Source organism: Amphiprion ocellaris, chromosome 6 (genome assembly GCF_022539595.1).
Source record: "Amphiprion ocellaris isolate individual 3 ecotype Okinawa chromosome 6, ASM2253959v1, whole genome shotgun sequence".
NCBI lineage: Eukaryota > Metazoa > Chordata > Actinopteri > Pomacentridae > Amphiprion > Amphiprion ocellaris.
Genome location: NC_072771.1, coordinates 2,821,573 through 2,841,739, shown reverse-complemented (window position 1 = coordinate 2,841,739; position 20,167 = coordinate 2,821,573). Strand labels below are relative to the sequence as shown.

At 38.2% G+C, this 20,167-nt stretch overlaps 1 protein-coding gene across 3 annotated transcripts in view; it reads left to right on the top strand.

The window, feature by feature from the left end:
- Window positions 1-20,167, top strand: part of LOC111582069 (spermatid perinuclear RNA-binding protein-like) — a 120,405-nt gene that overhangs the window by 61,376 nt on the left and 38,862 nt on the right. For all 3 annotated transcript variants that reach the window (XM_055011360.1, XM_055011361.1, XM_055011362.1), the window contains exons 5-8: window positions 415-562; window positions 13,110-13,240; window positions 19,692-19,787; window positions 19,883-19,994. In XM_055011360.1, coding sequence (XP_054867335.1) covers window positions 415-562; window positions 13,110-13,240; window positions 19,692-19,787; window positions 19,883-19,994 — 487 coding nt within the window. The remainder of the gene's footprint in view (window positions 1-414; window positions 563-13,109; window positions 13,241-19,691; window positions 19,788-19,882; window positions 19,995-20,167) is intronic.

Sequence of the window (20,167 nt, the reverse complement as noted above, 5' to 3'; positions counted from 1 at the left end):
ACCTACCTACCTACCTACTTAGCTTATAAACACATTTCATTAAGTGAAATGTCGTATCTTAAACGGGGACTAGAAAATATGCAAAGTGTGCGACCTTGTAAACTCGCTCAAAGCAAAAGCATTAAAATCTAACAAGACTTCATTATTGTGCTGGTGGAATTAATTTAGGGGTGGTTGCATTCATAACAAATTAAATCAAGATCAGAAAACGTATTACAATATGATGAACTGGAAAATGATTCCCTTTTCAGAGAAAGTCTCCGTGCAGCTTAATGAACTGTATTTATGTGCATATATTTTATATTATTTGCTCAGTAGGGCTGTGAAAGTAGCTGTGCCTTACTCTTCACAAAGAGCAGGAATCGGAGTTGCTGCTATGATGTTTTTAATTAATCGTGCAGCCCTGTCTTGCAGACAATGACGGACGACAAATACGAGGTGCGGTCGAGCGTTCCCGAGGCGGCCATCCAGGTCTGCAGCACCAAAGACCCCCAACTCACCCTGAAGATCACCTTGTCCTCCTTAACCATGAGGGATGATCCCAGCACCACAGAAGAAGAAGGTACCAACTCCTCCTCTGCTTCCTAACCTCTGTTTTTATTTGACCTTTGTGACAACAGAAGGCTTGAAAAAGGGAACATAGAGGTTTAAAAGTGCTGTGAAATCTGAGCCAAAAGTGGGAGAAAACTGGACAGGATGATACACCGATCAGCCACAACATTAAGACCAGTGACAGGTGAAGTGAGCAACACTGATCATGTTGGTACTAGGTGGTGTTCTGCTGGGAAAACTTGGATTTTTGGCATCAGTGTTGATGAGACTTAGACACCCAGATAAACATTTTCCCACAACGCACACTTCCTCATGCAAATAACAATCCGAAATGTCACTGGCCGACCCCCGTAGGAAAATGCACCCCACCACGTTGCAAAAACATCAGTCAGGAATATCTTGGAACATGACACTCACCCAAGATGTTGATTTGACTTCCAAATGTCCAAGACTCCCTTCAAGCATCAACAGGTCTTGTTGATGTTTGACCTACCTACCTATCTGCTTACCTACCTACCTACCTACCTACCTGGTAGCCTACTTTCGTCAAACCCATCTACTTTAATGCCTACCTAAGTGTCTACCTACCTACCTACCTACCTACCTACTCACCTACCTACCTGGTAATATACTTTTGTCAAACCCATCTACCTACCTACCTACCTACCTAGTAGCCTACTTCCGTCAAACCCATCTACCTTAATACCTACTTACCTACCTACCTAGTCACCTACCTACATACCTACCTACCTAGTTAGCTACTTTCTTCAAACCCCTCTACCATAATACCTACCTACCTACATACTTGCCCTACCTACCTACTCACCTACTTACCGACCTACCTATCTATATGCCAACGTCTTGTTTCCAGACCCCATAGGACACTCTGAGAGGTCCTCTGGTATAGACCCAATGTTTCAGGGCATTTTTGACGATATCAGGCGGACCAACACAACATTAGGCAGGTGGTCATAGTGTTATGCCTGATTGGTGTATGTGAAGAGTGCTGAAAGCTGAGAGGGGAACAGGGGAAAAAGGAGATGGGACGATATGGATCTGGGTCAAGTTTGGTGGAAATAGCAGTTGGGATTGACGGAAAAGGAGATGCCTGTCTCAGGTGTCAGCTCGTATCGTCCTGCAGCTCTGAGAAGAAAAGATTCAGTTGTTTTTCTTTGGCATTAAAAACAGACGTTTCAGTGAAGTAAAACAACTCAGTTCACTTTTGAAAGTAGGAAATACAGATCCATTCATTTCTGGAGACACAATACCCCCACTTGTTGAAAGTTTTGCATTTTTTTCCCCATTTTCAAGAGCCAATAATTGGCTGTCAATAAATGGATTCCAAAGTAAGATGTTATTTTTAGGGAGAAAATAGAAAAAATGCCAAGTTGGAAAACTGCAAAAATTTATATTTTTACAGAACTGAGTTCTGGGTCTCTGAATACCACTCTCATTTAAATAATGTGCACTTTTTTCATTTCTAAGTGCCACTAATTTTAAAAATTATACTCTGCAGTAGCCATTTGATCACTTGGATCTGGAGATTTTTCTGGAGATATTGAATCTTTGAAATTAATTTCCAGGAAAATAGGTATGTTTTTTTTGAGAGCAAAAATAAAAAGCATCAGCTCAGTTAACTTTACCTCCCGTCAGGTGTCTGTATTGTAAGTCAAGAGCCTCCGTTTGCCGTCGGTGGTTTCGCTTTGTTTGTTTTCCCCCCTGCAAATTAAAAATGAATAACAGTCGAGTCAGGGACTGAAGAGCTGCCATTATAGAGCAGCGAGTCCCATTGTGGTTCCTGCTCCCACTGGGAAAGATTGAGTCGAGCCTTCACAAAAGGTAGAAAAATGGATTCTGCCAAGCGGGAGAGAAGCTGCTCTGAAGCACAGCTGTTGAGAGCAGAGTCACAACAAAGGGAGTCATTTTTCCTTCAGGTTCAACATCCTGTCAGCACAAACAAGGACACTGTTTTATTTTCTTTTTCTTTGTTCTTTTGTCTTTCTTGGCCTCGTTATACGCTGAGAAATCCCATAAACGAGATTGTCCCTCTAAGTCTCACTTAGCAGAGCAGAAGAGACCGTCCTGGTGGGGTTTCATACGCTTTTAATTAAAATAAAATGATCTAAATAGACAACGACAGGGGAGTTCCTTGAAGAAACACCTCATTTACAGCGGCTCTGTTTTGCTGGGCTGGGTTTCTGTAGCGGTTTACTACACTGATAATGAATCTCTGACTGAATCTTTTCATTAGCAATTTACAAAACACACTCAGGTAGCAGGTGAACCACCACCTTTAGCTGAAAGTTTCTTTCCCCAACTCTCTCCTAGGTAATCCTGGCTTGTTTTAAACACATGAACTCTGTCTGGAGGTCATTAAGCACCACAGAAGTCTTTGTCATGGTGCCTGTTGCTAGCTAAAAGCTGATCAGTACTATTACTGCTACTGATTACTATTTTGTTATGCATGATATTATTATATTATAAGAACTCTGTCCTAGTTGATCCCAGTTTTTTTAAAACATTAACTCTGTCTGGAGGTCATTAAGCACCACAGAAGTCTTTGTCATGGTGCCTGTTGCTAGCTAAAAGCTGATAGATTGTTACGCGGTTAGCAAGGGAACCCAAGCGCAGACTCACAGAAACTGACAGACAGCTGAATGAAGGCTATAGATTTATTTAATCAAAAAAACTAAACCAATACGTAAATGGAGAACTGAACTGAGAGAACAGAATTAAACCAAACAACTCAAAGCTCGACAATAAACACGATGAATACCAAAATGGAAGTCAACCAAAACTAAACTGAATTTACAAAACTAAATTAAGGAGGAGTACTCACTAGATGGGGGAACTGAATACAGCGGGGAAAACAGGCTGAGGTAATCCAGGGGCAAATGGGGAAGAGGAAGGAACAACTGGCTAGAGACTGAAGCTGAGCTGACGAGAAACCGGTAGGAAAACTGAGTCCATGCGTGAGAAAATCCAGGAGGGGGGAAAACGGAGTCCAAAAGCAAATCCAACAGAATGTCTTGAGTCCGTGACAAGATGTGAGTCTTTGAGGGTATGTGGGTCGATGATCCGGCAGGGAGTGAATGAATGAGCAGGGTTTAAATAGTGAACAGGAGATATTGTGGGCAGGTGAGCTGATTACTGCAATGTGAGTCAGGTGTAGTAATCAGGTGAAGCAAGAGACAGGGACGAGAGAGACAAGAGGGAAAGAGATGACAGACAGAGGGAGCCAAAGGGACAGGTCAAAATAGATGCAGAAAATCAAGGAGGAAGAAAGAAAGAGGGAGAAAGAGGGAGAAGGAACAGGAGTAGGAGCGGAATCATAACATAGATGCTATTACTGATATGGATTATCATTAATAAGATTATTATATTATAACAAGAACTCTGTTCTAGTTGGTCTCGGTATGTGTTATACACATGAACTCCATCTGGAGGTCATTAAGCACCACTTAAGTTTTTGTCATGGTGCCTGTTGCTAGCTAAAGGTTGACAGATGCTATTACTGCTATTGATTATTGTTGTCAATATAAATAATATTGTTCTATTATAATAAGAGCTCTGTCCTAGTTAGTCCCGGCTTGTTTTAAACACATAAACTCTGTCTGGAGGTCTTTAGGCACCACAGAAGTCTTTGTCATGGTACCTGTTGCTAGCTAAAAGTTAAAAGCTGACAGATGTTATTACTGCTACTGTTTATTATAATTATATTCTAAATGTAAAGTCTAAAATTGATCTTGCTTCATAGCTTAAAGAGCGCATATTCTGCTTTTATGGCTCCTCCTTTCCTTCAGTGTGTTGTGTAGCTGCTTTTTTGTTCATGTAAACGGTCTGCAAACTTACAAAGTCGATGCCAAAGACCGTTATATCTCCCTGAAACACCTAGTTTGAAGTCCAGGCTTTTCTGTGAGCACTGTTGGAGTGATATGATTCATGTTCACAGGATCCAACATTGCTACGCCTCACAATTAACGTCTGTTTAAACAGCCAAGCAGTGCATTTTGTGTAGCGCTGCGTTGCATTTTAAGAGGCAAGGTGTTGTTGGTGTGTTGCATAAATTTGAGGTCTGGGCTGCTTCATGCAAGTTAAGAGCTCCCGGAAACGTGAAAACCACCTGAATCATGAGCTTGCAGGTTATCATTTATATTATTTATATTTATCTATTGTGTTTGCTTTATGCTCATGCATCTCTGTTTTGTGTTGGCAGGGTTAATTTCAATTAGCTCAGTGTGTTTGTGTAAAGGTTGCATGAGGTTCTGAGCAAAAAGGTCATGAAGAAAGGTTTTGGTGTTTGCTAGAGGGCTTTTTGTCTTTGGAAAGGTGGACTCAGCATTTCTTATCTCTTAGTATGGAAGCTGATTACAGAGTTAAATTTACACGTGTATATTGTCCAACGAAAGGGAAAAGCTGTCAGATTTGTTATTCTTGATAGTGTTTATGATAACAATCTTGCCCTACAAAGTCTTTTAAGTTCAATAAATATGACAAATTTCCACGACTTAAACTCTTTAAAAATGTTAAAGTTAACTGTTATTGGTCTAAAATGAAGCCGTTTATCACCTCAGATGTTTTCAGAAACACATTTTGGGCAACTATTGTTGGATATTAAGAGGAAGTTTCCAAACAAATTTGGTCCAGTTTGAAATTCTGGAGCAGAAAACCCTCGAATGGAAGTGTTCGTCCAATCAGGTGCAGCCAGGAAGGAAGTGTTTGCAAGGTTGTAGGAGTGTTTTTCACGCCACTACTGTCCATCCGATGTTTGAACTAAAACTGTCTTCAAGAAACTTTCAAGGTATTAGAGGACCAGCATCAAGTGTCCAATGCTACTTTTAGTGTCCAGAAACTCCCCTGTAAACTGTGATGGTATTTGTCTTGATCATCATGAATCGAGTCGCCATAATCCAGACGTTGCTTTGCAGACTTCAGATCTTTGTGCAGCTCAGTGGAACATTAAATTAACCATCACCTGAAATATCAACAAAATATGCCATTTGCCCAAACAATTGTATACATTCAGCTGTATTTTTTTCTTTTTTTTATTAAATATTGATCACAAAACAGATAAGTACCACAAAAGGCGAAATCATTGCTTGGAGTACTCTAAATGTAGCAAAACAACCTTACCATTAATGAGGTGTTTTTTTTCCTTGTTTGTGAACTAAATGTGATAAGTAAGGACATCCTGGTCCAATCAGGGCCGATCAAAGCAAATTTTCATTTATCGGTTCCGACACAAGCTGAAGTTCAATCCTTTGTCTACGTCTGCTGTCATATTGTAGCAGAATGCTAGGGATGCAAATTTCTAATATTTTTTTCTTAATCATCAATGTTAACAGTCAATAATTGACTAATTGTTAGCACAAATTCTGTTTCAGTCAAAAAAATGCATGATTTGGCCACAAAGTTACACATAAGAACTCTGTCTTAGTTGATCCCGGTTTGTTTTAAACACACAAGTGCAGTCTGGAGGTCATTAAACACCGCAAAAGTCTTTGTCGTGGTGCCCATTGGTAGCTAAAACTGGTCAAGCTGGTTCCCCCTGCTTTTTGTAGCTCCTGTTGCTGGCCTCTGCTCACTCACTGTTGGTTTTGTTAACGTAGCTCGCTATCTGTCCAGAGGTCATTAAGCACCACACAAGTCTTTGTCATGGTGCCCATTGCTAGCTAAAACTTAAAAGCTGATAATTTCTGCTATTGAAACCCAACCCTGTCAATGTTGCCTCATGAGGGCTCTTCAGTGAACCAGTTCAGGGATGTAGAATGTGTCCAGAGGTGATTAAGTATCACAGAAGTCTTTGTGATGGTGCTATTTCAGTCAACAAACAGATAATTTGGCAGCAAATTTACACATAAGAAATCTGTTCTAGTGGATCCTGGCTTGTTTTTAGCACACAAGCTCTGTCCCGAGGTCATTAAGCATGACAAAAGTCTTTGTCATGGTGCCCATTGGTAGCTAAAACTGGTCTAACTGGTTCCCCCTGCTGTTTATACCTCTTGTCGCTGGCCTCCGCTCATTGACTGCTGGTTTTGTTGACATAGCTTGCTATTTTAGTCCACAAATAAATGAATTGGCCGCAAAGTTACACATAAGAACTCTGTCCTAGTTGATCCCGGCTTGTCTTAATTACTAGAGCTTTGCCCAGAGGACATTAAGTATCACAAAAAACTCTGTCATGGTGCCCTTTCCAAGCTAAAAGTTAAAAGCTGATCGATGCTATTACTGTTACTGAAACCCAGTCCAATCCATGGTGCTTCATGATGGCTCTTTAGTGAACCAGTGCAGGGATGTTGAATGTATCCAGATGTGTCTTTGTTATAGTAACTTGCTATTTCAGTCAACAAATACAAGATTTGGCCGCAAAGTTACTCATAAGAACTCTCTTCTAGTTGATTCCGGCTTTTCTTAAAACACATGAGCTCTATCTGGAGGTCATAAAGCACCACAGAAGTCTCTGTCATGTGGTGCCCATTGGTAGCTAAAACTAGTCTTTCTTGTTCCCCCTGCTGTTTTGTGTTGCCGTAGCTTGCTAATTTTGTCAATAAATACAAAGTTACACATGAAAGCTATGTCCTAATCAGTCCAAGTTGGTTTAAATACACTAACTCTTGCCAGAGGTCATTAAGCACCACAAACATCTTTGTTGTGGTGCCCTTTGCTAGCTAAAAGTTGATAGATGTTGTTACTGCTACTGAAACCCAGCCCTGTCCAGGCTACCTCATGAGGGCTCTTCAGTGAACCAGTTTAGGATTGTTAGATGTGTCCAGAGGTCATTAAGCACCACAAAAGTCTCTGTCATGGTGCCCACTGGTAGCTAGAATTTGTCTAACTGGTTCCAACTGCTGTTTTGTGTTGCTGTAGCTTGCTATTTTTGTCAACAAAAACCTGATTTGGTCGCAAATTTACACATAAGAACTCTGACCTAGTGGATCCAGGCTTGTCTTAAACCATGAGCTTTGTCTGGAGGTCATTAAGCACCACACAAGTCTTTGTCATGGTGCCCACTGGTAGCTAAAACTGGTCTAACTGGTTCCCCTACTGTTTGTACCTCCTGTCGCTGGCCTCTGCTCACTGACTGTTGGTTTTGTTGCCGTAGCTCCGCAGGTCGGCTCGCTGTCTGGATTGAAACTCCTCCGCGGCTGACGAGGCGTCCCCCCCCACCCGGCAGCAGGAGACCCCCCGGGTACAAGGGGCTTCCCCAACAACCAAACCCAACCAACCCACTCACCCTCTGCCTCAGACATGCTCCTCTACCTCCCCTCCTATCTCCCCCACCCCTCTCCCCCTCTGTTGACTGGACTTCTCTCTGGGTCGCCATGAAATTCTGGTCCATGTCTTCAACCAAATCGACTACATTACCCAGCAGCCCAGATCCTTATTTTCTTTTAGTTATTTTTTTGCTGTAACTCTCTCTGCTGATCAATTTCTTATTGGCTCAAAATGACATCCCATAATTTCATGCTGGAAAGATGTTGTTAATTGAATTAATCTGATGTCCTGGTCACTAATTGAAATTCCCCCTAAGCTGATGATGTCGAGGAGACTTTATCGGGGGGTTGTCCTGATCTGTCTGTGGTCCTGACCCAGGACTGACGGTTCCTTCATGGCCTGCCTCTGGGAAACCAGGAAGTCCACATAACCAACACACAAATCCTGCTTTTACACAAAAAAATGCTGCAAAAATCTAACCTCTGTTATGGAGTGTTGAGTGTGCCACCAGAACAACAGAGTGCTAAACGAGCGACCAGCTGCTCAATCAGCTGCTGCTGTCAGTCGGATCTAATTCAATTTGTAGGCGGCGCTCCGTGTTCATGAGTTTAAATGATGGAGAATTATCTTTAAACGAAACCTAATCAGAACGTTTAGAATAAATGTCAAACCACGAGACAAATTAATCATGAGACGTGGAGCAAAAAGTCAATTTTTTTAACCCTAATTTCAAAGTTAATTGTCGGAAAAGTCAGTAATTTAAATGTATAAATGGAGAAGACCAGTATGAAGGATAGAAGCTATAATTCAGCTCTGCAGAGCCTTTATGTGATGCTCAGCTGCTGAGACAATTAACTCTTTAATTGATTAATTAAGCAACAGAAAACGGATCTCCATTTATTAATCATCATCGGAAATGTTCACCTGAGCTTCTCAAATCAAATAATCTTCAATTTTATATCGGTTCAATTCCATTTGAGGGATATTTTTTGCCATTTTCTTACATTTATAAACTAAATAGATAAAAAAAATTTAAATCAAGAGATTAGCCAATGACAATAATTGTTTTCAATTTTGAAATATAATTATATAAGTCAAAATAATTGAATGCTGCTTTTAATTAATTGTGTTTTCATTTTTAATGAGAGAAATGGCATTTAAAGTCAACAGTCTTTTACTTTACAGATTTTATGATATCTGTTTTTGCTTTCATTGCTTTCAATTCATCAATTTAATTTAAACTAATGTCAGGAAAAAGGATTTTGAAAAATAATTAGCAGATTAGCTGACAACGACAATAAACTTTATTTAAAAAGAAATAAAAATTCCTTTTAGAATTTAAAATTCTGCTTTTACAAATATTAATAATCTGCTTTTACTTTAAGATTTATTGCATTTTAGGGTGATTTTTCACAGTTTTTTGACACAGTTAACGGAGATTTTAAAAAAATATATAATCAACAAATTAGCCAACAATGACGATAAACTTTATTTTATAAAAAAAAAAACTAAAAACTTCTTTTAATAATTAAACTAATTCAAAACAATTTTTTGAGGGTTTTAATAAATGAATCAACAGATTATCCAACAATGACAATAAACCTTATTTTGAAAACATAATAATTTCCTTTAAATAATTAATTCAGAATTCAGAATGCTGCTTTTAATGATATTAATAGTCTGTTTTTACTTTTGGATTTAATCAATTTTAGAGTGATTTTTCACTTTTTATTGACATTTATTAAATAAACAATTAACTGCGAATTTGAAAAAAAGGGTCAACATATTATAAAACAATAATAATAAATAAAATAATAATTTCCTTTAAATAATGAAACTAATTCAACATTCAGAATGCAGTTTAATGTTTATAGGTTTTTTTGTTTTTATGTTAAGTTTTAATAAACTTTTAAACTTGTTTTCATAATGTTTACCTTTTTTGTTGAATTTTAAAAGAATGCAATAATTGATTATATTTTTTGGCACACTTGGGATTCCGTAGTTTGATTGTTTTTATATCATGGGTGCATAAAAGTTAAAGATCCTTGTTAGCACAAAGAAAAAGTCTTCTAGAGTCTCTGATTTGTTCCTGAACCCTCCAAATAAACCAAAGAGTATTAAAGAGTATTAAAGAATATTACCCAGCAGCCCCGGGGGCCGACCATGGTGGTCCTCAGTCCTGTCTGTGGAGGAGCAGCGACTCTCATCAGCTCCTTCGTTTGTCTTCCACCTCCTTCATCCTGTTCAGCTTCACTTTGGTCTCCACGGCGACAGACTGCCAAACCACACAGCGACCCTCAGCTCACAAACTGCATCAAGCGAACAAACAAATAAATAAATAAATAAATAAATATTTCAGATTGAGGCCGACGGTTCGTCTGAATGAACCGGAGCTCTGCAGAAAAATCTCCCTGATTTGATCTCTGCTGCTCATTGGAAGATCTTTGAACCATAAACGAATGATTCCCGTCTGATAAAGACCCAAAATATAGAAAAATATTCAGTCTGCAGCAGATTCAGGACCACAACTGGAGAACTGGGAGCTTTGTTCATGCAATCATGGGAAAGTTTGTTCCACTAAAAATACTACTTTATGTCCAAGTATTTTTACTTTTTAAGGATTATTCCATTCAAATTGCTACTTTCTGTCCAAGTTTGTATAGTTTTTAAGGTTTATTCCATTCAAATTACTACTTTCTGTCCAAGTTTGTATAGTTTTTAAGGTTTATTCCACCCAAAATACTACTTTCTGTCCAAGTAGTCAAAGTTTATTCCAGTTTAGTCCAACTGAAATCCATTTTGCGTCCAAGGACTTTGGTTTTTAAAGTATATTAAGCCCAAAATACTACTTTCTAATGAAGAAGTTATAGGTTTAATGGTTCTCTCCACCCAAAATACTACTTCCTGTCAAAGTATTTAAGGTTTTTAAGGTTTATTCCTCATGAAAACGCAATGGGTTTAAATGTTTAGTCCACCCAAATAATAGTTTCTAATAAACAACTTATTCCAACCAAAATACCATTTTATATCCAAGTACTCGTAGTTTTTAAGCTTTTTTCAACTAAAATAGAACTATCTCATGAACAAGTCGTGAATTCAAAGTATTATTCCATCCAAAATATTATTTTGTTCCTTTATTTTTTATTTTTAAATGTTTTTTTTCTAATCAAACAGTATTTTCTGTTCAACTACATAGAATTTTAAGGATTTTTTCTACCGAAATACTACTTTATGTCCAAGTATTTATAGCTAAAAGGATTTATTGCACACAAAAACCTATTTTCTTTGCAAGTACTTATAGTTATGAAGGAAAATTCCACTGAAATAGAACTTTGTAATGAACACTTTATCTGTTTAATGGTTCATTCCACCCAAAATATGCCTTTCTGTCCAAGTGCTTTAGTAGTAGGTAGGTTCATTCCACCTAAATAGTACTGTCTAACAAAAAAGTTGTTAATTTAAGGTTTTATTCCACCCACAATACCAATTTATGTCCAACTGCTTTCTGTAAAACTACTCGTAGTTTTAACACTTTAGTCCACCCAAATAGTAGTTTCTAACAAACACAGTGTTTTTTGAATGGTTTATTTCATCCAGAATACTACTTTATGTCCAAGTATTTATGCATTAAAAGGTTTGTTCCACCCAAAATATCAAATTTTGTACAAGTACTTGAAGGTTTAAGGGATTGTTTTTACACAAATACATTACTTCCTGCTTAAGTACTTTAAGTATAGTTTCAATAGTTTATTTGACCTAAGTGGTGCTTTCTAAAGCACTATGTAAATTTTAAAAACTTTTATTGTAGACACCAATTTCTGTTCAAGTACTTGTAATTTTAAAGGTAAAATCCACCTACAATCCTACTGTCTGTTCTACTACTTAAAGTATTAAAGGTTTGTTTCACCCAGACAGCACTTTGTAACAAAAAAAGGTAGATTTAAGCTTTATTCCACCCAAAATACTACTTTCTGTCCAAGTATTTATCATTTTTAAGGGTTTTTTCAACTAAATTACTACTTTCTAATGAACAAGTTGTAGGTTTAATTGTTCACTCCACTCAAAACTCTACTTCCTGTCCAAGTATTTATAGTTTTTAAGGTTTATTCCAACAAAAACACTAATTTCTGTCCAAGTAGTTATAGTTTTTAAGGTTTATTCCATCCAAAATCCTACTTTCTGTTCTACTACTTATAGTATTAAAGGTTTGTTTCACCCAGATAACACTTTGTAACAAAAAGGTAGAGATTTAAGCTTTATTCCAGCCTAAATACTGTATTCTGTTCACTCACATGTATGGTTTTAACGTTTTACCCAGCCATAACAGTACTTCTAATGAAGTAGTTATGAGTTTAAAGGTCTATTGGGCCAGAGACTACTTCTTTTGGCGCAGGTTATTCTTATTTTTTTATTTATTTTGCCAGTGTTTGTTGGTTGGAAAAGTTAGATCCCCTTTTGACTAAACTAAACATATTGAGGCTCCTACAGCTGTGGTCCTGAACAAGCTGCTTCCTCTCCACTCATTTCAGGTCTCAGATGTTATATTTCCTCTGATGAACCCGTGAGCCTCGCTGTGCTTTGTGGTCTGCAGTCTGTCTTCCTTTCTTGTTCGTCTGCTTGACCGTCCCACCGTGGACAAACCCTTAGCTGCTCCCGAGAACCGACAGCCTTCACTTTCTTTCCAGGGTGGCGTTCTCACTCTCAGATGTTTATGTTGTCGTCCGCTGTCGCTCTTCTTCTGCTGTCTTCTCCCATGGCTCGGCCTCGGTCATGGCAGGAAGCTCCCCACAGGAACCTGGTGTGGACAGACTGTTTCCAAACATAAACATCTGACCGACCCCGCAAGAGTGAAAATACCAGCATGGCGCCTCAGAAAAACACCTCCTCCAAGTGGAGATGTTACGGCTCCGCCCAGTGAACCCTTGTTCCAAAATGTGATCTGGATCTCCAATCTGGCTCCTGGTCCTGAGTCGCCGCCATGCTCTCATTTTCGTCCTGCGCCGTAACTGATAACACTAATCTGGCGTTCCATCGCCTCCAGCCACTGATCTGCATCTAGAGTGAGACTCCGGCCAGGCGGCATGTTCTCACGTCTCCTCCGGTTCCTCCTGTCAATGTCATGAAACGATCCCGCCTTGTGCATGAGAATCCCCCCATCCTTCTCCCAGAAAACTACCAAAAACTAAATCTCATGATCTCTACAAATTCCCCCTGCTGTTCGTAGCTCACTGGGTCAGATCAGTGGGTTTGCTAACAACTAGCTGTCTGCTGCCTGTGTGTCTGTGTGGGACGGTGGGAGGCCAGCAAGGTCACGCTCAGTCTGTCCCGTCTCGTCCAATCAGAGGAAGGCGACCGGGACGGCGGCGACAAGCGGCGGCGGCGGGAGGAGGACGAGGACGAAGACGAGGACGTCCTGGACCGGCAGCGGTGCCTGGCGGCGCTGGCTTCTCTTCGACACGCCAAATGGTTCCAGGTGAGCACAGCTGGCCGGGTACTACTAAACAGTACTAAATAGTACTACTAAATAGTACTATCCAACAAAAAAGTTGTGCATTTAAAGTTTTATTCCACCCGAAATATCAATTTATGTGTGGGTTCAGTGGTTTAAGTCACTTAAAACACAAGTTTCTGTTAAACTGCTTATGGTTTTTAAGGTTTATTCTACCACAAGTACTACTTTCTGTCCAAGTAGTCAAAGTGTATTCCAATTTATTCCAACTAGAATCCATTTTGCACCAAGGACATTGGTTTTAAAGTATATTAAACTCAAAATAAAATTCTGTCCAAGTATTTATAATTTTTAAACTTTATTCCAACCTAAATACTACTTTCTGTCCAAATATTTGCAGTTTTTAAAGTTTATTCCACCCAAAATGCTACCTTCTGTCCAAGTAGTCAAAGTTTATTCCAGTTTATTCCAACTAGAATCCATTTTGCATCAAAGGATATTGGTTTTTTTAAAGTATTCTAAACCCAAAATACTACTTTGTCCTAGTATTTATAGTTTTCAATGTTTATTCCCCCCGAGTACTACTTTCTGTCCAAGTATTTATGGTTTTTAAGGTTTATTCCACCTAAATACTGCTTTCTGTCCACGTATTTATAGTTTCTAAGGTTTATTCCACCTAAATACGACTTTCTGTCAAGTATTTATAGTTTCTAAGGTTTATTCCACCTAAATACAACTTTCTGTCCAAGTATTTATAGTTTTTTAAGATTATTCCACCAAAATGCTACTTTCTGTCTAGATGTTCAAAGTTTAAAAGGGTTAGTGTATACAAATTTTACCATCTAACAAACAAGTTATGGATTCAAAGGCTTAATCCACCCAAAATACTATTTTACATCGAAATATGTCGTAGTTTTAGTTTTTTTTCCACACTAAAATAGTGTTTCTAGCTAAACGTTTTGGGTTTAAATGTGTATTCTACCCAAAATACCCTTTTCTGTCCAGCTGCTTATAATAATAAAGATTCTTTCACTTAAAATACTACTTTCTTTCCAAGTATTTAGAGATTTTAAGGTTATTTTCTATGCAAAATACTACTTTCTGTCTAGGTATTCAAAGTATAAATGATTTAGTGGATCCAAACTTTACTTTCTAACAAACAACTTATGGATTTGAAGTTCTGTTCCATCCAAAATACCAAGTTATGTCCAACTGCTAGTAATAAAGGCTTATTTCACTCAAAATACTAAAGTTTTTAAGGTTTGTTCTACCTAAAACACTACTTTCTGTCCCAATATTTATAGTTTTTAAGGTTTATTCCAACCTAAATGTTGCTTTCTGTCCAAGTATTTATAGTTGTAGGGTTTATTCTACCCCAAATACTATTTTCTGTCCAAGTAGTCAAAGTGTATTCCAATTTATTCCAACTAGAATCCATTTTGCATCCAAGGATTTTGGTTTTTAAAGTATATCAAACCCAAAATACTACTTGCTGTTCAAGTATTTATATTTTTTAAAGTTTATTCCACTCAAAATACTACTTTGTGTCCAAGTATTTGTAGTTTTTTGTAATTTTTAAGGTTTATTCCACCCAAAATACTACTTTCCATCCAATTGTTCAAAGTTTAAATGGTGTAGTCTATTTAAGCTTTACTTTCTAACAAATAAATTTTAATCCACCTAAAATACTATTTTATGTCCAACTATGTCATAGTTTTAGTTTTTTCCCCACTAAAATAATATTTTCAAACAAAAAGCTTTGGGTTTAAATGTGTAATCTAACCAATATACTCTTTTCTGTTCAGCTGCTTATAGTAATAAATAATTATTCAACTCAAAATAATAGTTTCTGTCCAAGTATTTATAGTTTTTAAGGTTTGTTCCACTCAAAATACTGCTTTCTAATGAACAAGATGTGGATTCAAAGTTTTAATACTCCAATAAAAATGACTTTCTGTCCAAGCAGTTATGGTTCCAGGTGAGCACAGCTAGCTGCTGACAGAACCAATCCAGGTGTGTTTACGTTCTGGCAGCGAGTCTCGACTTTAATGTTCAACCCCATCTGTTAAAATGACATTAATTTGCTTTAATGTGTGGCAGCAATTAGATTCTGAAGGAAACTTTACATCACCCAGAGTCTGTTTTATCTGTGGATTATTTAATTTCAGATCCTCAGGGGCCTTCTGTCCAACTATCCCTGATCTGATAGAAACTTTTTAATCATAAACTGTGGATATTAAAACTGATTTCTGTGAAATGTAAGGTTCATATATCAAATCATTTTTGAGATATATGTAAATATTTTTTCTCGCACTGAAATTTGAGGAAGATAAAAGCCTGAAAGTTTTACTGTCATCGTGTCATTGATTCAGAATAGTAGATCAAATAATCTCTGATAATTGGTGAGTCGAAATATGTAATAGATATGAAGAAAAAACATGAAAAGTTCCATCTTTGAACACATTAATACAAAATGACCAATGCACGTCCTAAATCTGAAGCCCCCTCTATCACAGACACATAATATTGCTGGTAGGAAGTCATTAAGGGTCACAGAAGTCTTTGTCATGGTGCCCGTTGCTAGCTAAAACTGTTGCAGCAGTATTGACAGACTTTTTAAAGACAAATGCAAAAAAAAGTGATATTTTTTATTTATGTGTCCTGTTTAAGAATAGAATAGGAATACAGGGGATCCTCAGTTTATGTCGTTCTCGACCTACGACGTTTCATTGTTACGTCGGAACTGGTTACGTGGAACTAGTTGATGAGCAGACGAATACGTCGTCATGCGGCACTATTAGACGGCTTTGTTTCCATTCTCCGGTTGTACGCCACCTTGGATTGTGTTACATTCACTAACTTTTGTCTTTCATTATGGTTCCCAAGCTTAAATCAGACTCTTCTGATGGCAGTGCTTCGAAGAAAAGGAAAGCCGTCTCCATGGAAATGAAATTAGATAAAATAAAATGCTCAGAACAGGGCGAAACAGTGAACTGATCAATATCATGATGCACGTAACAGCTTTGTTTACATTTTCGCTGGAGTTCCGACTTGCGACAAAAATCGACTTCCGTCACACCATAGGAATGGAACTCCTACATATGTTGAGGACCCCCTGTACTTTATTAATCCTGAGGGGAAAATTGGGTGTCAGCAAAAAAAAAAATACAGTTAAAACCACCATAAATACAGATAAATAAGCAAAAATATGCAGTAAGTAAAAATAAATAATAAGAACAATATAAAATGCACAAGAAGTCTAATGTAAGTCACAATATTGCTGGTTGGACGTCATTAAGTGTCACAGAAGTCTTGTCATGGTGCCCCTTTACTAGCTAAACCCCCACAATGCTCTCTGCTTGCCAACAGCCTGTAGTCTGAGAGACGCCTCATCTGGTTTCTACAGTATTAAACAGTAAGAGACTCCACCTGGTGGAACAACCAGGTACTACATCTAAACTACAATACTTTATACCCAATATCCAATACTTACTTAGATCTATTTTTGTAAATTATGCTTTTTTATTAGTACATTGCAGCCAGTTTTGGGAGTATTTACTATCTTAGAAGAAGTTAGTCTTATGTACTTCATGTTTTCGCTGTTCTAAAAATGTACTGAGCTGTGATTTTTGTGTTCTGTTAGACTGAGATATAACAGTCGTGGATTGAACTTTTGCAATTTCTTGTGTTGATTTTCTGGAAGTTCAATTAAAACTTGCTGTGCATTTTGATATAAACTTAAACTAATGAGTCCAACATAGGAGTGAGAGTGGAATATGAAGGTTTTCAGAAGGATCATGAATTATTAGGGATGAAGCAGCAGCATATTTTTCAGTGCAGTCTGAAGGGATGGATGTAGCTCCACTGGATTCGGGGTCGTGAAGAGGTTCTTCACCAAATCGGATTTCAGATGAGCTGCCATCCTGTCTGAACTCGGAGGCAGAGTCAAGGTCAGGTGAAGCAGCGATCAGCTCCCCTCGGGGAAGGAGAGCTAAATGCCAGGTAGCATCAGAGTGAAGGGCTGCCTGGAGGCCTGAAGGTGAAGCAGAGTGAGATGATATTCAGACGGTAAAAAACAGCCGCCGATGCTTAACAACTGTAGATACAGTTAATGACGTCTGCCTCATCCACCACGTCTCAGTAAAATGACCCTCTTTATTTCTATGAACAGCCATCGTGTGCAAATTAAACTAATCCCCGGCATCATTTATTTTATATTAACATCCAGATGGAACAACCTCCTCATCCGACATCTCTCCTCCTTATTGTCTTCAAGCGCTTTCTCTTAACTTTGCCAGAACCTTGATAATAGTTTATTGTGCATTCACTAAACGCAGCAGATTTAGGACAGCATTTCTATAACTTACACTTATTTTTCTCTTCTATCTGTTTTAAAACATCTTCTGCTGCTCTGTTCCTAATACTTCATGAACATTCTGGAGTCTGTTTAATATATCGGTTATTGAGTATAAAGTATTGTAGATTAGCTGTAATACCTGGCTGTTCCACCAGGTGGAACAGCCAGGTATTACTGCTTAATACTGTACAGATCAGTCAAGGTGTTACTTCGACTACTTCATTTTGGTAAACAGAGAGCATTGTGGGGGTTTAGCTAGCAACAGACACTATGACAAAGACTTATGTGCCGCTTAATGACCTCCGCCAGCAATATTATGTGAATTCAATATAGGGGGCTGTAGATTTAGGACCACATTTCTAGAAGACTTGTCTATTTCAATAACATGATCATCATTGCACCTCGGTTTTAAAAGTATATTACACCCAAATAGTACTTTTTAACTACTGAATTGACATTTTGAAGGTTTAGTCCACCACAGTTTGGTGAAACATCACATAAGATCTCAGCTTTTTCTGTGCAGAAAGCCACAAAAGTGTCCAAAAAGTGTATAAAATTGTTCAAAGTGACTGAAAATTCCCTCAGAATGTGTCAAAACGCACAAAAACCTCCTTAAAATGACAAAAATTTGACTCCAACATGTCCTAACGACCAAACATCTGTCAAAAAAAGACAAAAATGCATCCAAACTGTCACCCAAGCCGTCCAAAATTATTCAAAATTTGTCTAAATGGAAAACTAATCGCCCCAAATGAATCAAAAGTTGTATGAAGTGATAAAATCTTGACCCAAATGTGTGTAAATATTTTTAAAAGTAGTCCTACATGGCCCAAAATATGTTCAAAATAACTAATAATGTCCAAAATAAGTCAACATTGCCTAATATAATAATAATATATGCCCAAAAAGACTTAAAATATGCTCAGAATTGACTCAAAATTTGTATGAAATGACATAGTCTTGGACAAAATGACCAGAACATGTCTAAATATCCTTAAAAATAGTCCTACATGGTCCAAATTCTGTGCAGAAAGGCACAAAAGTGTCCAAAATGACTGCAAAAATGTTCAAAATGACTCTAAAACTGTCCAAAATTAGTCAAGGTGTGTCCAAAGAGACTTAAAATCTGTCCAGAATGACTCAAAAGTTGTATGAAATGAGAAAATATTTTTCAAAATGTCCAAAACATGTCTAAACTTTCTTAGAAATCGTCCTACATAGCCCAATATCTGTCCCGGAAGACAAGAAGTGTCCAAATTGTCTGCAAAAATTGTTCAAAATAATTCCTTAGCTATCCAGAGTTACACAAAATGTGTCTAAACTGACAGGAAATTGCTGGAAATGACTCAAAGTTTGTATGAAATGACAATGTTTTGTACAAAATGACCGAAATATGCCCAGTTTTTCTTAGAAATAGTCCTACATGACCCAAAATGTGATCTGCCCAGAATGACAACAATGTGTCCACAATGATTGTAAAAATGTTTAAAATTACCTTTGGAGGGATTTAGCTAGCAAAGGGGCACCATGATAAAGACTTATGTGCCGCTTAATGACCTCCTACATCGCCCAAAATCTGTCCCAAATGACATGTCCAAAAATGATCATAAAAATGTTTAATATTACCCTTGTAGGGGTTTAGCTAGTAAAGGGTCACCATGACAAAGACTTATGTTGAGGTTAATGATGTCCTACATAGCCCAAAATCTGTCTTGAATGACAACAATGTGTCCACAATGATCGTAAAAATGTTTATAATTACCTTTATGGGGGTTTAGTTGGTAAAGGGGCACCATGACAGACTTCTGTGCCGCTTAATAGTTAATGACGTCCTACGTTGCCCAAAATCTGTCCCGAATGACAACAATGTGTCCACAATGATCGGAAAAATGTTTAAAATTACCTTTGTAAGGGTTTAGCTAATAAAGGGGCACCATGACAAAGACTTTTGTGCCGCTTAATGACGTCCTACATTGCCCAAAATCTGTCCCGACTGACAACAATGTGCCTAAACTGTCTGCAAAGATGAAGGAATTAGCAGCATATTGAGGTTTTAGGGTTAGGATTTGGTGCCGCTGCTTCGTTGAGATGCTGAGTCGTGTCCGTCTGTCCCTTCAGGCCAGAGTCACCGACCTCAAGTCCTGCGTCGTCGTCCTGCGGATTCTCAGAGACATGTGCAACCGACTTCCTGTGTGGCAGCCGCTCAAAGGATGGGTAGGTGAATGGGTAGAATCACAATGTGAGCAGCAGCTTGTTTTTTTTTTATTTCCCCTTGAATCATGATGGTCTTTGGTTTGGTTCGTCTGCAGCCTCTGGAGCTGATCTGTGAAAAGGCCATCGCCACCTGTAACCGGCCGCTGGGTCCAGGTGAGGCTCTGCGCCGAGTCATGGAGTGCATCGCCTCCGGGATCCTCCTACCAGGTCAGACTGCTGCTGCTGTTTTGTTGTTTGGATTCGCACTTTGCATTTTTAATCTCCTGACTAAACTATACAAGGCAGCTGATCATCCAGAGATACTTTAATCCGTGTGTCTACAGGTTTGTCCTGAATTAAGCAAAATCTATCAAAAAAGGCAAAAATGTGTCCAGAATGAC